Source organism: Antechinus flavipes, chromosome 4 (genome assembly GCF_016432865.1).
Source record: "Antechinus flavipes isolate AdamAnt ecotype Samford, QLD, Australia chromosome 4, AdamAnt_v2, whole genome shotgun sequence".
NCBI lineage: Eukaryota > Metazoa > Chordata > Mammalia > Dasyuromorphia > Dasyuridae > Antechinus > Antechinus flavipes.
This window is the reverse complement of record NC_067401.1, coordinates 419220376-419239999: the sequence shown is the minus strand read 5'-3', so window position 1 is coordinate 419239999 and position 19624 is coordinate 419220376. Positions and strand designations below refer to the sequence as shown.

General features: G+C 37.0%; 1 protein-coding gene across 4 annotated transcripts in view; it reads right to left on the bottom strand.

The window, feature by feature from the left end:
- The window catches only part of ASTN1 (astrotactin 1), a 508763-nt gene that overhangs the window by 218156 nt on the left and 270983 nt on the right, over nucleotides 1-19624 (bottom strand). For 2 of the 4 annotated variants that reach the window (XM_051998894.1, XM_051998896.1), the window contains exons 6-8: nucleotides 19207-19356; nucleotides 17008-17199; nucleotides 3367-3451 (exon numbers count right to left, since the gene is read on the bottom strand). In XM_051998894.1, coding sequence (XP_051854854.1) covers nucleotides 3367-3451; nucleotides 17008-17199; nucleotides 19207-19356 — 427 coding nt within the window. The remainder of the gene's footprint in view (nucleotides 1-3366; nucleotides 3452-17007; nucleotides 17200-19206; nucleotides 19357-19624) is intronic. The other 2 variants (XM_051998895.1, XM_051998897.1) reach the window with 1 other exon arrangement.

The window sequence follows — 19624 nt, the reverse complement described above, 5'->3', positions numbered from 1 at the left end:
TACCCGAATGGAGATAACAATTATTTGTATTAGCTATATTACTAGGTTATTATGAGGATTAACTGAGAAAAGACTTAAAATATTTCATAAACACTGTAGTGCTCTATAAATACCAGATACTTCTAATATCTTGTAACTTCAGTCAACATATTAATAAACAAGATAAGTCTGGTCAAAGAAAAATGTTTTTTTTTCCCTCTCCTGTTTTCGGTAGCAATACAGTTTTGGGCCCAAATAATCTAGAACATTGTTTCAACATTTCACCTTATACTGTTTCTTCATTCTCAGCCAACATTAAAGCTGAGAAACTCAGAAAGAAAAATCATCTGTTCAATAGTAAAAAGAAAAGAAATTTAAAACAGCCTTAGTTAGTCTTTGTTCAATGTAGAGCAAATAGATCTCCAGTAGATAATAGCCACCACTCAACTTGATATCTTTTTGCAACTGACTTTTACTCAATCCTGAAGTAACAAGATTATTGAGGTGGAATTTACAGAGTTTCAAGAGCCTTTTCTAAGGCCTGAGAGACAGTGGCTAAATCTCTATCCAGAGTCAGGAAGACTTCTTCAAGTACTGCCTCACTAGGTGACCCTTAGCAAATCCATAAACATGTTTTCTGTTTGGTCCTCATCTGTGAAATAAGGAAAATAATAGCTAAGTCACAAAGTTGTTCTGAGGATCAAAAGATAATGGACATAAAAAGCTTTATTCTAGCTTGTAAAGTACTACATAAATGTGTGTGATTTGTCTAAATTATTCAAGTAGGTTCATAGATAAAAGTGGAAATGCCAGGGAAATTGTAAAAAGGCAGTCTAGCATGGTGAAAAGATTGCTGGTTTGGGGGTTAGAAAAACCTTTTCAATTCAATTAAAAAAATCTTTATTAAGCACACTCACCATATGCTGGGCACTATGCTAAGAGGCAGGGTTACAAAAAGAGGTAAAAGACAGTTCCCACTTTTAAGGTTCTTCCAGTATAGCACGCACACAAAGAAAACTATATATGGGATAAATCAGAAATAATAAAAAGAAGGAAAGCATTTAGATTAAGAGGGGTTTAGAAAAAGGCTTCCCATAGAAGGTAGTATTTTAGTTGGACCTTGAAAAGGTCAGTTAATTTGTCTAATTTCCTACTTTGTGAATGGGAATCAGTAGCAGCCATTTGACATGGTAATTCTAAAGCTCCAAGGAAAAGTTTAGGGAAAACTTTGCAAATTGTAGAGTGCTATATAAATGCCAGTCATTGGATTTATTGAATTTGAGCAAAATTAACATCATGGACTCATGCTCTTCCAGGTTAGAAAACATTCTGAACCTGTATCCCAGTTTTCCTTTTCTTAACTTTAGTCCATCCTAGTCATAGTGCTCAACAATTCTTCCCTCTACAATGTTCACCTTCTTCAAATAGCTGCATCCATCTGTCACGTCCCAACTTACTCATCAGTTGGCCAACTTCTGAGAATCAGGATCTTTTTCTTCCTTCATCATAAATCAATCCCTTGAGATCTTCAATCATTTTTATTGCTGTTCTCCAAATTCTTACCCATTTGTCTACATATTTATTGCTTTAAGGGGCCCTGAACTATATTCAATATTCTAGGTTTGGTCTCACTGGAAACCGATAGAGGGGGCCAATCTTTGACTTCAGGGCTGTGATTCTATGGTCTTTGCTGTGGGAAAATACATCGGTTTCTTTTATCATCTTGTCAGGCAGCAAGCCCATAACTAATTTGCAGGCCAATCAATCACTTCGAGATGCCTGTGGGTTTGATTTCTTTCTAGGTTTCTCTGTTCCATTGATTGTTATGATTATTTAGCATTTATTGATTCACCCAACAATGCACCAGGCACTGTAGAAAATACAGACATCAAGATGGGAAAGTGGGACATACCGAAAGCAAAATTGAAAAATGTCTTTTAAAAGGAATATAGGCAGTAATGTAATTTCATCCCAAGCTTGTCTAAAAGGTAGAAATAGGACATAGAGTAAAGTTGAAACCAAGAAACTCTCTCTCTCTCTCTCTCTGTCTCTGTCTCTGTCTCTCTCCCTGTCTCTGTCTCTCTGTTTGTTTCTCTCTCTCTTTATCTTTTTCTTTCTCTCTCTCTTATTCTCTCTCTATCTCTGTCTTTCTCTCTGACTGTTTTTCTCTGTATCTCTCTCATTCTCTCTCTTATTGTCTCTCTCCCCTCCCTCCCTCTTTCTCCCCTTATTCTCTCTCTCTCTTCCCCCCTCTTTCTCTCTGTCTCTCTGCTTCTCTCTGTGTTTCTCTCTGTCTCTCTCTGTCTTTCTGCTTCTCTCTGTGTGTCTCTCTCTGATTCTGTCTCTCTGTGTCTGTCTGTCTCTCTTTCTCTCTCTCTCCTTTCTCTCTTTTTCTCTCTCTCTTTCTGTCTCTCTGTCTCTTTATCTCTCTCTCTGTCTCATCTCTCTGTTTCTCTTTTTCTTTCTCTCTTATTCTCTCTGACTGTTTTTTCTATATTTCTCTCATTCTCTCTCTCACTGTCTCTCTCCCCTCCCTCCCTCTCTCTCCCCTTCTTCTCTCTCTCTCTCCTCCCTCTTTCTCTCTGACTCTCTACTTCTCCCTGTGTGTTTCTATCTGTCTCTCTCTCTGTGTCTCTCTGCTTCTCTCTGTGTCTCTGTTTTTCTGTCTCTGTCTCTTTGATTCTCTCTCTCTCTCTCTCTCTCTCTCTCTCTCTCTCTTCCTCCCTCCCTCCTTCCCTCTCTCTCTCTCTCTCTCTCTTTCTCTCTCTCTCTCTCTCTCTCTCTCTCTCTCTCTCTCTCACACATACACACACACACACACACACACACACACACACACACACACACACCATTCACGTATACACCAAATAATAATACCTTCTAACTCAACAGACATTACTTACTTCCCAGAGTCTTTTCAAATCACCCTTTACTGACAACTCTAGTAAAAACAAGTTGCCACTCCTGTCATTCTCCAGGTGCCAATCACACCCTGGGAGAGGCAAGCTGGAGTCTGCACAGCCTCATCTGCCTCTAACAAAATCACAGGCTAAAGTATATCTGTGGAATCCTCAGAGTTGGTGATAGTGTGGAAAAGAGGAAGAGGGACAGCTTGTTTTTCAGATCCCAGCTGGAGTCTGCATGGCTGCGAGTCAGAGACATCATCTCTTGACTTGTAAATGGAGAAAAGTTGATATGAACGTCACCAAGACAGGATAAATATGGAAATGCACAGTGTCATTTTTTTCTCATTTTACTGAGTTGCTGCTCAGAATATAACCAAGCTTTGGCTCAATTCCTAGCTGTGCAGTTGTCTCATGTCATACCACATCTGAGGGTGTGGGGGGATGTCTTGGGATCTGGCCGACTTGTGGTTACTTCACTTACCCCTGGTTTGTGCCCCATTCGTTCCGAATACAGAGATGTTTATGTACTGGATCTTTCATGTATCCTTCATAGCAAAGGCATTCCCCTTTGAAGCAGAGTAGGGAGGAGGAAAGAGAAACATGAATGAGTTCATTAACACTCTGGACTTGTGCAAATTAATACAAAATGGCCAGACTCAAGTCTGCCCATAACATCAATATGAATGGGTCATGAATTCCATCTTAATACCCCGCCTCCCAACAGACAGAAAAGCCACATTGCAAAAGGAAAGGAAAGACAAGTCACAATGATTTATAATTTACTTGCCCATCCCTCCCACTTTCAAGCAAAAGATAATAATTACTGATCTGCATTTTAAATGCTTGATTTAAAGGGAACTATCCAACCTTCTTATCTTCTTCCTCCAAGAAAACCAGTCTTAAATATAAAATGAGGTGTGGTAATTCTTTTGCAGCTGGCACATGAGGTTGATCATCAGTAGGTTTGACTGTTATCCTTCTCCAATCTAAGCTTCAATATCATCACATTATTTTTAGGATGCTAACATATAAAATAATACCTGACTCATTAAGCTCAGTGCAAATACTAGGCACTTGATAATTGTCAACATGCTAATGTAAGAGTACTGATTTGCAAAAACACCCTTGCTCATTTATGGTTAATCTCCATGATATCCATCACCACTACCAGAGGAACCAAGCCCACCCATTTCAAAGTTTTTAACTCTTTCATTTGCTTGTTAGGCAAACTAAAAGACAAAGAAAGCATATGGGGACAAGGAATCAAGGACTTCCTGTTTAAAAATATGCTTGTTAATCCAAAGGCATTATGCACCAGCAGTACTTTTTTGGAAAGAACCCCCTTCAAAAAGGAGGATAAGAGGAATTTAAATAGTAGGTTTCAAGAAATAAAGATCATGTTTCTAATTTTTATCTTTTCTAAGGCTCTCAGTATGTTCAGCTATACAACATAAGTACTTAATACACATTGAACTAATACAGAATTAGAAAAATGTAAACAAATATTATTATGGGTTTGACAAGACAAGCTACCACATAATACATGGAACACTCAACTTTTCAAATATAGAAATCAGGACAAATGAAGTAAAGTGGCCCCACAATGTGGACAGGCAAGGGCATCATTCTTAGGTTCTCAGTCTGGTTTATCCCTTTACTAATGAACTGGCCCATAGGTTCTGATAGAACATGGTTGGGAATTCACTCAAAATCCCCCCATTATATTTACTCTGATCTATGTACTAAAGACATTTTGCTCCTAGATTATGAAGAAATGATACAGAATGTTAAGTTGGGTTTTTTGGATTGTGTGACAACTTTTGGAGGAGACTTTAAGGGCATATAATATGTAGGGCCATAAAAGGTAGAGCCACATTCCAAGCTTCATGGGTACCTGTAAAATCTTAAAAAAAGAGGAAGGTCACCAGGGTGAGACCCTCAGTGAAAGAGCTATAAAAGGAAAAGAGCACAAAACCACATAATGTATTAAGGAAGTTATAATAAACAATCTGAACAAATGGAAGGATGGTCCACATGGATCATATCAGACATCTTTTGAAGTGTTGGAGCAATTGACTGGGGATTATTTTGTCATAAGCTAGTCCTGATTAAATTCATAAGTTCCAAATTTAAGTGTCAAGGAGTGAAAACTTCATGTCAAATTGGTAATCCCAGAATAAAGAGATATAATATATGTCTAAATTAGAGAATCAGATGCTTTTGTTTGAGGTTTCATTTTAGCATTCAAACTCAAAAACAAACCTGACCAAATAAATAAATAATACCACAATGATATTAACAACTAATTCATTGGTTCACAAAAATAAAGACAGAAATCCAGCAAAGATTACTTCTAAGGAGAGTAAGGAAGAGAACAAGAGCTAGGAGATGGCCTAGAGACAGTGTTTTATTCTCTGAACTTAGACACTTCCATTTTCCCAGGATGCTTGGGTCTTGTAGTTTTGCTCAGAATTTACTTATTCTTACTAAATACAACAACAACAACAAAACAAAACAAAACATCCAGAAAGCTATATCAATTGTGACTTGTTCTGAGGTGTCCCTCCTCTTGGAAGAGTGTACTTCACAGAATGTAAGGGTTGGAAGGGGCTTTCTTGACCATCTATTCTTACCCATACATAAAAAGGAACCACCAACATAAAATATCTGATAGGTGGTCATGATTTTTAGAGCTATATTCTTATGATTCTATGTTGAAATATTTGTTACTTTTCTTTTTAACATAAACAAAAACAGAAAGTATATTGAAGATGGTATCCATTTTTACTGAATCACTCAAGGTAGATGGATGTCTGACCACTTAAAGATCACAAAGCACCTATGGAATGCTGAAGAACCATAGCAATACAGTAGAGGCCATATGGCATAAAGGAAAAGAAAAAAAGAACACCAACAATAACAACATAGTAGCAGAATCACAGAGCCTGCTATCTTAATCTTAGCTCTTCTATCTACTAATTTGGGGATTTAGATTATCTATTCAACACATTTTTTTTTTTCATTTTGAAAATTGGGATATTATTATGATATGTTATATTAATTAGTTTATTGTTATGTCAAAGACAATAATGATTTTGAAAGTGCTCATAAAAGGACTCTCTATAAATTCTACATTGGACAACTGGTTATCATAACAAAAACTGAAGTAAATATAATGTTTCCTGAAAACAACCTAATGTACTGAGAGATTAAATAACTTGTTCATTTAGTAGGTGTTAAAGGTCAAGATTTGAACTCAGTTCTTATTAATTCAATGATTGGCTCTCTACTCACTATACTATACCAAGTTTCTTCTCAAAATCTGCCAATTTGTATTGTTGAAGGAAATTTCCAGTCCTGGAGTTCTTCCTTTGGACTGAAGTCTGCAGCAACAAGTAAAGACAACAATATGAGAACACAAGTAATACCTAATATTATTGTTGTTGTTGTCATTTATGTATTATAATATGTTATTAATATAATTATTGTTAATGCTCTCCATTCCCTACTCCTTCTCTTTTTTGGTGGAGGTGTGGGGAGGCATCATGCATGGATATAGAATATGTCCTATTTATTTCCTTTTTCTTAACACAACAAGTTTTTATTAAAAGAAGGACTACTTTGAAGAAAGGGTGTGGGGGAATGTCTTGGAATTTGGCCTAGAAGAGAGAGAAATCAAGATAATGTAAGGATAAAATTTATTAATAAAAATCTATTCCAATAATAGGGGATTAAAATAAAAATCTATTTCAATCATAAAGAATGGTATATTCATGTACATCTCATTTTTTTTTTTCTTGCTGAGGCAATTGAGGTTAAGTGACTTGCCCAGGTAAGGAGTGTTAAGTGTCTGAAGTCAAATTTGAACTCAGATCCTCCTGACTTCAGGGATGGTGCTCTATCCACTGCACCACCTAGCTGCCCCACACCTCATTTCTTTTAAAGGCTATCATCAGTATGATTTATTAGAATTGGCAGTCAGGAGCCCAAGCTAAAATATTTACCTGCAATATCAGTTTTTTTTTTTTCATGAGCACAGTTAATTTACCTATCTGGGCTATCTATAAAACTGAGACAATAATCCCAACTGGTCTGATTGCTATGAGGGAAGTGATTTGTACATCTTGGAAAGTTCTGTTATCAGCATTTTATAAGAACTTTCACATACATCATTTCTTTATCAAATGTTTAGAATTTGCACCTCAGGGACAAGCCACAAAGACAAGGAAGATGCAACTTTCTCTCCAAACTGCTATTTCAAAGGCCAATAAGCATAGATATGTCAGTCTCATATATACATGTGGATCTCTGATTCCACATGCAGTAACCTATCGGAGAATACTTTAGATTAAGGCTTCTTAAACTTTTTCCACTGGTGATCCTTTTTTGCAACCCTAAGTCCATAGGCATACAAATTAAACACTTACCGATAATATATTATAATTTCTTAACTACTACATTAAGTTCTGAGAACCCAAATGGGTTTGTGAACCACAGTTTAAGAAATCGGGGTTGAGATTAAACCTCTCTGGAGGACCTCATCTTTGATGGAAGAGGGTTGTATATATGTCTATATCTATATCTATATCTATATTATATATATATAGAGAGAGAGAGTATGTGTATGTATATATATCAGGATGAATGTTCACAAAAACAAAAAGAATGAGAAAAGCTGACCTTGACAGAGAACTTAAGATTTGCAGAATCATTTACATCTCTTGTCTCATTTTAACCTTACTACAGCCCCTTGAATGTAAGTTCCACAGGTAGAATTGTCCCCATTGCACAGAAGAAGGTCACACAGTAAATATTTTAAGGAAATCTCTGATTCCACATGTAGTAACCTATCGGAGAATACTTTAAATTAAGGCTTCTAAAACTTTTTCCACTGGTGATCTTTTTTTGCAACCCTAAGTCCATAGGCATACAAATTAAACACTTACCAATAATATATTATAATTTCTTAACTACTGCATTAAGTTTTGAGACCACAAATGGATTTGTGAATCACAGTTTAAGAAGTCGGAGTTGAGATTAACCTCTCTGGAGGACCTCATCTTTGATGGAAGAGGGTTGTAGGGTTTTGGGTGTTTTTCACCACCATTCAAAACCAGTTCACTCAACTCCTACTTTTAAAGAAGTTGAGAGGAAAGGTTGCTATGGTAACCAACTGCTAAATCTTGACTTTGAGAGGGGCTTCGCGCATGCACAGGCTTTGATTGTTAGCTGTGAATTTTAAAGGCCCCACAAGGGTGTTGGATGCCCTCCGAAGCTCGAAGTGTTACAGTCTCTGCATCTGCTGCGACAGATGGTGGTAAGCACACGAAGCGCTGACTCTGTGGTGATGTACACAGGAATCCAATGGAGAAACGTGTCACTGCTACAGAGAAGTACCAAACCTAGGTAGAGTCTGAATTGTGTAAGGTAGTCAGAGGTAGGGGTATTGCCAAAAAGGAGGAGTCCATCAAGAAATGTCTAGGGCAGGAACACAGGGCATTGATGCTTGATGTCCTCAGAATCCTCATGACAAGTTTCTCTGGGTTTTTAGCCAACTTTTTCCATCCCATGGACAGAGAGGCAAAGAAACAAGCTATAAAGCTGAGTCTCTATGTATTTAATGATGTGAATTCCCCATTGGATCAAATTTTGTTGAAATAACCTTCTTCCAGAGGAAGACAGAGTCTTGAATGATGGCTATACCTTCACGAGGAAATGTGGTATAATGGATAGAGGACTGAACACAGAGGTAAGGAACACCTGCATTCAAATACTATTTTAGATTCCATAAGCTGGGATCCTGGACAAATCACTTAATCACTCTGCTTCACTGCCTCAAAGGTTATATCAGGAGTTTGAACATCATGCCATCTTATATCCCTTCCAGTTCTAAATCTTTGATCCAAGTCAAGAATTTTGTGCCCTATAGTTCCTCATTTAAAATATGTGAGGAAACAATTTATCTAGGGAAGAAGTCTTCAAAAGACTGAAAGTAATTAGCCCATCTCGAGCTGAGTGATGGATCTTAGAATCACTAGCTTGAGTTGGCTTGGAAAACCATTTTTCTCCCCAAAAGGCTGCTTCTCTTGGCCTAAGATTGGGTTGTTTTGGCCAGGGTTTGTAAAGGATCCATGCATAAGCAGAGGTGCTAAGGCCTCCCAGCTGATCACATGGCAGAGAAGGAGCTTACAAATTGAGTAGAATGAGAAAAATGGTTATGATCTGGAAATGACTATTCTCTCTACAGATGAAATTTCCACTTAAAAAAAACCCAAAATAAAAACTAAAACAGAGGGGACTTTCTGGAAGAGAAATAAGATCATCCAAGGTGAACGTTCTAAAATTAGTTTGGACTTCAAACTCCAAATCTCTGTCATTCAGTCAAGTTAGAAATGGGTGCTAGAGTTATGAATCTGGAAGAGACTCAAATTTGCAACTGGGGAGGATACTTTTGCAGTGAGAGAAAAATATACTTTGAGCCTCAAATTCTGAGAAGCTCTGCTCCATTTAAATAAAAAACAATTAATTTGTCTTCAAGAGTCATCCACAGCATGGAATATTATCTGCATTTGATTATAGCACTTATATGGTAGATAGAAGCCTATTCTAGAGGAATCATCCATAAGTTTACCATTTATTTCACTTTTCTACCTCACCCCCATTTTGAAAATATGGACTGCTAAAGAAGATTTGAAATACAAGATGTCATCCTGAGAGAAACAGGACAAGTAAAAAAATAAACAATAGAGAAGATTGTGAATCAAGAATTCAATGTACATATAGCCTATATATATATTCCTTCTTGGTTCTGTCTTCTTGGTTCATCTCTATCATATCTCCACAGCCCAGTTACCTTGCCCACTAACCCATCCCACCTTTTAAATTTCTTTTTTGTGTGTCCTCTTTGCCTATTGGATTATAAGGTTCTAGAGGGAAAAGAATGTCTTTCTTTTGTATTTATATTCTCAGTGGTTACTATAGTGCCTGGCAAATAGTAGGTGTTTAATAAATATTTCTTAATACATAAATATTTATTGACTGTGTCTCCCACAAGGCATTGGTCACTTTCAAGCCTTATCAATTCTATTTCAAAAGGAAACAGAAGTCCATAAACTCTTTTCTTAGTTCCTTTTCCCCAAGTCAGACCAAATGTGGAGCAACTGATTTGAAGAGTTGTATCACTTTTCATTTTTATATTCTTAGTCCCTTGCAGGGGGAACTTAGTAGGCACATATTAAATATCTGGTGCATTAGTGTCATTTTCATTGTTAGTCTATCTTTCATTGTCAGAAATTCACATAAATGCTTGCAGGCAATCTGGAAGGAAATTAACATTGAACAGCTTATCAATTGTTATTGTTGTTTTGTTGTTATTGTTGTTATCAGACACGTTGTGATACCATTGAGTTTTTTTTTCCTACAAAGATATTGAAGTATTTTGCTTTTTCAGCTCATTTTACAGATGAGGAAACTGAGGTAAACAGAGTTAAGTGACTTGCCCAGAGTCACAAAACTAAGATGTTTATGAGACTAGATTTGCCCTAAGGAAATTATCTTTCTCACTCTAGTTCCAGCACTCTATCCACTGTGCCATCTAGTGCCACCATTTATCAAGCATCTCTCATCTTCTTCGCACTGAGAATACAAATATAACCCCTGCCTTCAAGAAGCTTACATTCTGCTGAGAGTGATAAAACATGTTCAAAGATAAGTTAATATAGGCCATAGATAAAGCAAAAGCAAAGTAATGGGAATGGAGTAGCAGCGATGAAGGGAAATGAGAATGATCAATTTGAAGGAATTGAGCCTTAAAAGGAGGTAGAAGTGAGGAACAAGAGCATCTGAAGTACAAGGGATGGACTCTTCAAAGCCATGCAGTTGGAAGTTGGAAGCCCATGTATGAGGAATAGAAAGTGGAATAGTGGCTAGTACCTGGAGCATGGGAGGAAGAATAATATAACATAATCCTGAAAACACTGTCATGGTGGGAAAGACTTAGAGTTGTTAAAATAAAAATAAGAGAGTCTGTATCTTATCTCAAAAGCAATGGGAAGCCACTAGTGGGGAGCACTTGAGGCTTTAGGAATATATTAGTTTGGGACTGAGACTGAGTAGGGAAGCCCTGAATAGAAAGAGCAAATTTAGAGTTAGTAGAAGTAAAGGAGAGAATGAATTTTTGACTTCATTAGTATAGGGAATTTTGGTGGATCAACTTTCCTTACCAATGCAGGTTGGCATCTATTTTGCAACTTATAAAGAGCTGAATAGAGACCTGAGAACTGGTCTCAGTTCTCACTCAGGTTCACACATTTCGTATCAGAACAGAATCTGCACCAAGATCTTCCTGACACTTTTGGACAGGTTGAGTTTGATATACCTCAGGAACAGAGAAACCCATCAGACGTACATTTTAGAGGTACTATAAGAAGAATCCATAACTTGGAGCTCATCACACGACACAGGTAAGGAGATTACTGGTTCTCAGCCCCAAGTCTGCACCTGATTCCCTGCTATCATAACTTTTTAAACTATGGTTTGCAACCCCACAGAGTCCCATAACTGAATGTGAAGGTGTGAAATTATGATTTGTTATCAGTAAAGGTTTGATTTGTATACCTAATTTATATATCCATATACCCGAGGTCACATTAAAATTTCTTGGGCAAAAAGGCATACCGAATGGAAAGTCTAAGTAGCCCTGCTCAATCTGATTTCAGTAGGTCTTTCATCTCTGTAAATTACTCAGTGGTGTCTAGCCATAGCACAGCGGGAGGGTAAGCCTGCCCTTTACTTCCTTGTCTGGGAGATTGTGGGAACTGGTGAGTAAATATTTACTCAATTTTAGTCTGATCTAGGAAAGGACAAATGCCGAAAGATCCCAATCTCAGAGACTGCTCTTCTACAGCATTAGCATTCTTCATCTATTCCTAAGACACACTTCATTTTGGCTGGGAAAGCACATGACCCAGCACAATGGCATTTCCAAAGAGTTCTGGGAAGATTGCAAAAATAAGGTTGGATTGACTTGCAGCCAATTCCAACACTTGAAACTATACAGGGATGGGATCTGTGATGGAATGTGGGAGGCGATAAGTTTTTTAGTGATGAGCGTGTGAGATAACCATATCATCTATCTCATGGGAGGAAAGAGACACAGAATCCCTTGATACATACATACATACATACATAAGCACATGTATTTAAGTACTTATATGTCTATGTTCATGCATGTTCATGAGTGTATATAATTTCCATAGCACCTTTCCCAGCTGTTTTCAATGACTATGATAATTCTATGTAGTTCTGCTACTGAGGTTTGGGTTCTTATTTTTAGATTCCTTCTATGGTTTTCTGATTGGAAATGCATTAGTTGCCAGGAGACTACAACGTCATTGGCAGGGGAGGGACTTCCCAAAGTCATATTCAAAAAGCAATGGAAATTTTCCACCTGAGTTTAAAAAAAATGTGTTGATGTGAGGGTCTCATTGTAGACCATCATGTGGAACACTGAAAGAGTTCAATGCTGCCTAGATTTTAGAGTGAAGTGGAAAGATTAGATTAGATGTCCGGAGACTTTTGATATGGAGTTGGTAATAAAACCACTATGCTATATGACCTTGAAACATGACAGTCCCTCTGAAAAGTTTATCGTGGAGAATGTCCAAGACACTTTATAGTTTTAACAGTTTATGGTTATCTCTTTTCTTCTAAATGCTCCCCAGAGTTAGTTGATTTTGATAGGATTCCAGTTCCTCTAAGAGATGTTCTTTCAGAGGAAGACCCAAAGAAATCAGAGAGAAACAAACAGGACTAAGCACTTGATGGGGAAGGACTTTACTACTGGACTGTACTTTCCTAGGTTTCTAAGACTGAACATGCAAACTGACTTTTGGGCATGGTAAAAAAAATCCATCTGTTTAGTCTGGCATTTTCCTGATGGCGTGGGAGAATCAGCAAGCTGATTCCCACAAACGGAAGTTTTAAATGCTGTACTTTTTTATTCCATATGGAAACCAAGATTCTCTACAATGGGTTCATTAAAAATTGATTAAATATAGACATATCCATCTTCATCTAGCCCTAAGAGATACACTGATATAAGTATATCGGTCCTCAGAGATTATATGGGTAGCTAGCCACAAAGGTGCCTAGATGGCTACAGTATTAAACTCCAAGTCAGGAAAACACTTCCTGCCTCATTCTAACAGTGTGACCCTAGTCAAGTCATTTTACATTCAAATACTCAATTTCCTCATCTGTAAAATAGAAAAAAACCAAAAATACATTGCAAATTTATGAGATTAAAATTAAATTTATATGTGTATGTATACACACATATATACATACACATATACATTTATATATATATCTATATACACAAATATAAATATATGTCCATACATATATATGTATATTTGTAAACCTTAAAGTAATAGAGGTTAGTGGTGATGATGATGATGATGATGATGATGGCCATTTCCTTTTCAAAGTATGAACACCCTATCATCATCATCACCTCTCTATCCACAAAATTATACTTGTCCAAAAGTTTTTCATTTTCTTACATTTTGTTTCTAAGAAAAGACTTCATAAAATCTAACTATGGTAACATTGGAAGTGACCTTAGAGTTAACTCATTTAACCTACACCTGAAACAAAAATCTCCCCCGGTAATTTCTCTCCAGTAAGAAAGATTCTACTATCAGTCATAGTACTCTGTTCTATATTTGGTAGTTCTAATCATTAGCAAATCCTTATAGATTAAAAATCTATCCAACTGAAACTGCCACCCACTCTAACTTGTTCTGTCCTTTGGGGACAAGCACAAAAAGTCTAATCTCTCATACATGATAGTCTCTGAAGTGTTTGAACACAAAGATCATGTTTCCCCTAAGTCTCTTCTTCAGGCAAAAAAATTCTCAGCGGGATTTACCCAATCCTCATATGGCATGAACTCAAGGCCCTTCCTGATTCTGTTAACTCTCTTCTGGACCAATTCCAACTCAGCCATGTTCTTCTTCAAATGAGATACCCAGAACTTACACACACACAGTTATTATAGTAAAACTTTGCCAAAAGCTTTGCCAAAATTTAAATAAATCCGGATCTGTCAATCAAATAACCTCCTCAAAAAAGACAGCTATATAGTACAATGAATAGAGTGCTGGACCAGAACTGAAGAAGTGTTTGAATCTGATCTCATTTATTAGTTGTGTGAACAAGGGCAATTCATTTAACCTCTTCCAGTATTGGATTCCTCATCTGTAAAATGAGGATAAGAATAGCACCTATCTTCCAGAGTTGCTATGAGGATAAAATGATATAATGTTTGCCAAATGTTTCACAAACTTTAAACTGTTATATAAATGCTAAGGACTAACAGCATCATCCTCATCATCAAAAAAGGAAATGGGTATCTGGCATGATCTAACATTGATAAAATCACACTGGCTTTTGGTCAGTAACTGTTTCCTTGTTTAGATATTCATTGACCATTCATTAAAATAAGTTCTAGAATGTTAGCAGGAATTAAAGTCCAAAGAAAAGAAAGTTTCAAAGAAATGAAACATTAACAAGTCAAGAAATATTCTGACTACCAATTGAAAGGTAAAGCCATATGATGCACAATGCCACATTCTAAGGAGAAACACCAGCACAACCTTCCCCTAATTTCTGAATTTCTGAACATTTTTTAACTTTCCTGACATCTCCATCATGCTTCCAATGCTTCTAATGACCTTGCTCACCCTTCCACCCCACTTTTTCAGCTTCCTTTTCTGTTTCCTCTTTTTTTATTAGATTGTAAGTTGCTTGAAGGCAGGAATTGTCTTTCTTTTATATGTATATACGTACACACATATATGCATATACATATATGCACACATATGTATGTTATATGTGTGTGTTTTGTGTGTGTGTGTACACATATGTGTGCTTGTAAATAATATGTATTATTAAGGTTTACTATACTGCCTGATATATAGTAGGTGTTTAATAAATTTTTATGGATCAATATTTATTGATTGATTGGCTTGGTCTTCCACAAATCAATATACTGCTTTCAAGCTGTATTATTTTCATTTCAATAAAAGCTTACTATTTTGTAAGTTATTTTTTCAGCATCCTTGTTAGGCATTCAGTCAGTGGACTAGCATTTATTAAGCACTTGCTATATGCTGAGTACTCTTACTAAGAACTATCAATCTAAAGAAAGAGGGGGAAATATCCCTACTCTCAAGGAACTCAGTCTATTGGGGAAGAACCTTATTTAAAAAAAAAAAGTAATTATGAACAAACTAGATATAGTAAGGGAAAAGTTGGGAAGTCTCAGAAGGTAGATACTAAGATTAAGAAGGTTTGAGACAGTAAAAAAAAGAAGGTGAATTTTTAGAGTGCATTTTAGTTGAGATGAAGGAAGCTAAAGAATCTAGGGAGTGGAAAGAGATGAAAAGTTTGTGTCATGAGAGACAGCCAGAGAAAATGGATGTAAGTGAATTGATGAGCATTATGTACTAGGAACAGCAAAAAGCCTGGTATTACCAGATAGCAAAGTCCATGAAGAGGAGTATTAGAACCATATGTTGTTGTTTGTCCTTTGTTCTTGAAGAAGACCATGATATCAAGGAGGTGATGCTATGACGTGGAAGTGACTTGGATTTAAGTGAGAGAGGGATGGGCAAAGTCACCTGCCTCATATTCTCCTCCAAAACCAGCTGGGTCAGGTGACCAGATATAGTTCAGGATGACTGAACATGACTCTGATGCAGTAGGAGACCTTGACTTTTTAAGCTAAGTGTTCATCTTCAGAGGAGGACATTTTAATAATAATAATAATAATAATATAAAGTTTCTACCCCAAAGAGTAACATGAAATGGCTCCCTGATCAGAGAGAATTTATAGAACTCAAAAAAGAATTTAAAAATCAAACGAGACATTGAGGAAAAACTAAAAGATAAAAAGAAACCATCTAAGAAAAACAAGACGCTTATGAAAAAAAGTTAACAAACTAGAAGGTACAGGGTCTTTTTTAAGCGTAAGTCTTTAACAGTTTGATTGATGCAGAGACTGAAGGGACTCAAGATGGAATTTAGCCCAATAACTACATTTTGCATATAAAAATACTGAATCCCAGAGATCAAGTGACTTATACACTTTCATACAAGTAGTTATATAAAGGATGTCAAGCCATTTTCACTAGACAGAATTAATCTCACTACCCCAAGTCAAGTGCTTATAACTTCAGTTTATAGCCTATTAGATCTACAATTGAATTGTAATTCCAAACACAGATGTTTGTGGAAATGGAAACATTATTCATTCTTTTCCAGTCCTGAAGCTCCCCTCCCATGCCAGGAACAGGGGCATAGGAGTGGGAAATGAGAGACTGCATAGTGTGATGCATATGGTGCTGGGTTTGAATTCAGAGGACCATGATTTAAATCTTAGTTTTGCCATGATTCTTTGTATATGACCATGGGAGAGGTCATTTAACCATTCTAGATCTTAGTACCATGTCTATAAAATGAAAGGATTGCTCTAAATGATTTCAAAGTCCTGTTCTAATCCTAAATTTGTGATCTTCTGTTCCTGGAGCAATGGACATTGAGAGACATTTATTTTTCCCATTACCCCTAAATGTAAAAAAACACACACACACACAAAAGTTTTTCTGTCTATGGCTACTCACTGTTACTCATCCCATGGATTATAGAAATCTTACTTTATGAAGACTAAAGAGAATAACATTTTATTATAAAGGGCCAAGGAATCCTGCACAAGTGACTTATGTGACTTCAAATATCTAGATTTTCTAGCATTCAGAAATCATTAAAAAAAGTTGAATTTGTGTTCTTTTTTGAAAGCTGATTGGCTTTGTGATAGTCCAGGAAAATGAGATACCAAACGCAGCTGGTAGATAGACACCTGGTCTAGGACGAGTAGCATTCTCTATACCAAATTTATGGCCAGGATAAGATTCTAAATGTTAAGCCAATTTTCTCAGTGACTCAGATCCCTGATAACAACTCGTATATTCAAGGGTCCCCAGGGAAGTATGGGGGAGTTAGGAGTAATGGTCCAAGCATGAGTGATTGCAAGAGGCATGACATCTCTGACAGTTACCCGCTGCCCGGTGCTCCTGCCTACCAGTTTCCGGGTCGCATTGATGTTCACAGGGATCCAGGAGCCGCCGGGCACAAAGATCCATGGCCCAGGGCCCACTGGAGTTCTGCTGCGAGAAGAGTACCACTTGGGCAGGATTTAGCCAGTCACTGGCATCTAGTTGGCTGCCCTCCAGTAAGATAAAGCGGCTCCCTGGAAGGAAGAGGGGACAAAACAAAGACAGAAAAATGGATTAAAGATGCAGTAATTTAGTCCTGAGGAGCAACCTCAAACCATGATGTCACCCCCTTTCACCTATATACAACACCTAAGTCTGAAACCAAGTGATGCCCTGAGCTAGGCTGAAGCTTTACCCCAGCTTGCACTATGTATACAGCTCGAAGGGGCAGTGAGGCATTTTATTACATAATAACCAGTACCTGCAATCCCTTTACTTCCTGTGCAAGGAAAAACAAATGTGGGTTTTGAATAATTATGCCACAGATAAGCAAGGGAAACAAACTGGGTTGAGGATGAAATAAGAAAGATGAGTTTTCTTATGGCCCCTTGGTAGATAATTTTAAAGAACAAATTTAGTCTTTTTAAGAAGATACCATAATGCAATGAAAAGAGTCAGCAAAAAGACATGGTTTGAATTCTGGCTCCACCATTTCTTGCTGTGTGACCAATGGATCTCAGTATCCTAATATATAAAAATGAGGAGTTTGTGCTCCTGGCGTCTAAAGTCTACTCCAACTATAAACTGATGACTTTTTTTATCAGAATAATTTACCACTACAGATATGGAAGTGTCAAAAAGAAATCAGGGGGTATATAAATATTTCATCTATACCAAGTTCCTTTGGTAGTGAACTTGGAATATGATGGTAGCCAGAGGGGAAAAGTTCATGTTGATAATCATTAATAGCCATGAATACTGTGATTATTTAATATTTTATCAATGGCAGTTCCTTGGGAAGTGAACTTATAATCTGATAGAAACCAAAGAGAAAAAGTCCATGTTGATAATCATTAATAGCCATGGATACCATGATTATTCAGTGACAATTCAAGATATCCCTACCTTTCATGAGGCTCCTAATTTCTCTTTTTTGTTCTTTTTTTTTTCTCATGGAGGCAATCAGGTTTAAGTGCTCACCCAGTAAGTGTCTGAGGCAGATTTAAATTGAAGCCCTTTTGACTTCCAGGCCATCTTTTCTATCTACTGCACCACCTCACTGCCCCAAGGCTCCCAATTTCAAAGAAAGAAAATGTTTTCACATTAGAGGGAGATTTTTCATATTAAATGAATATACTCTCAGGTATGGGCTTTCCCACTGAAAGTTGATCACTTTTGGGGATATATTAATTTTATTTAAATGAGAGCACTTCATTAGATAAGTCAAAGTTTAACATACTTGGATTGTGGATTTCAAATAAGACGGACTTGTGAAGTAATTTTACAGAACTGGATGCTAAGAACCAGTGCTCTTGCCCAAGGTCACAAAGTGGTAAGGGAAAATAAGTTTATGTATCTATACTAAGCAGAACTAAGCCCATTTACTCTAATCAACTGCTCCCCTCTTGTAGCGAATCTATTAGCCTATTCCACCTAAAATATTTTTTCCTCCATATATATATATATATATATATGTGTGTGTGTGTGTGTGTGTGTGTGTGTGTGTGTGTGTAATAAAAAGGAGACATAAAACTATTGATTTAATTTCTTTTAGATGCATTTGGTTTCCTCTTTTACATTTTACCCAGTCTTTTTTTAAGTTAACTGCCTGGCTTTCTTTAGATCAGTTTATTTTGATTCCTTTCAGCCTCTATAACTTTGGATATAAACTTATTAATATGCCAACATAGCAATAACACGTGAGTTCATCAGTGGGAAAAATGATTTTTTTTAATGCATCCTGTCTTAGATTAACTAAATCTAACTGACTTAGTTTTAACTAACAGTCTGACAGTCTTAGATTTTTGCCCAAGTTTCAGAAAGTTTACTCATTTGCTCATGGTCAAATAGCTGTTAAGTGTGAGAGATGCAATTTGTATCCAGAATGCAAGTCCAGGACTTGGTTCTTTATTTTACATTGCCTCTTAAAGTCATTAAAACAGAATGCACTATTTTATATCTTTCCCTCTGTGTTGGTCTGTGTTTAGAAAATCAAATTGTGGGAAAAGGACCAGGCCCCATGCATGGGAGGATAGGCTCACCATCTGCAATCAGGTGCTCAGGAACATGAAGGGTGATTTTGACAATGAGCGGACAGCTCATATGGGATGAGCAGACAAGACCAATCACACAGCTGGTGATGCTGATAAGAGTCAGGGTGGTCTTGTTCACAGGACTTCTTGGAGAACCCACTGCAAACCAGACAAAAGGAAGATAAAAAAAAATGGTAAAGAGCCCAGAGATTTGATCCTGAATTCTAAATCCCCCTCTACAGGCCATAAAAACCCATAAAAGTCCAGCACCCAGGAGACTTAGCCCACTGAAGCAGGGGCCATCCCTTCTGAAAGGCACTCCTATTGCCTTCCTTTTCATCTCTTCATTCTCAAGTAGCATTATAAAGGAAGCAGGAAGATAGAAGGCTTGGAACTAACATATGTAACCTCAACCCCTGGTACTGCT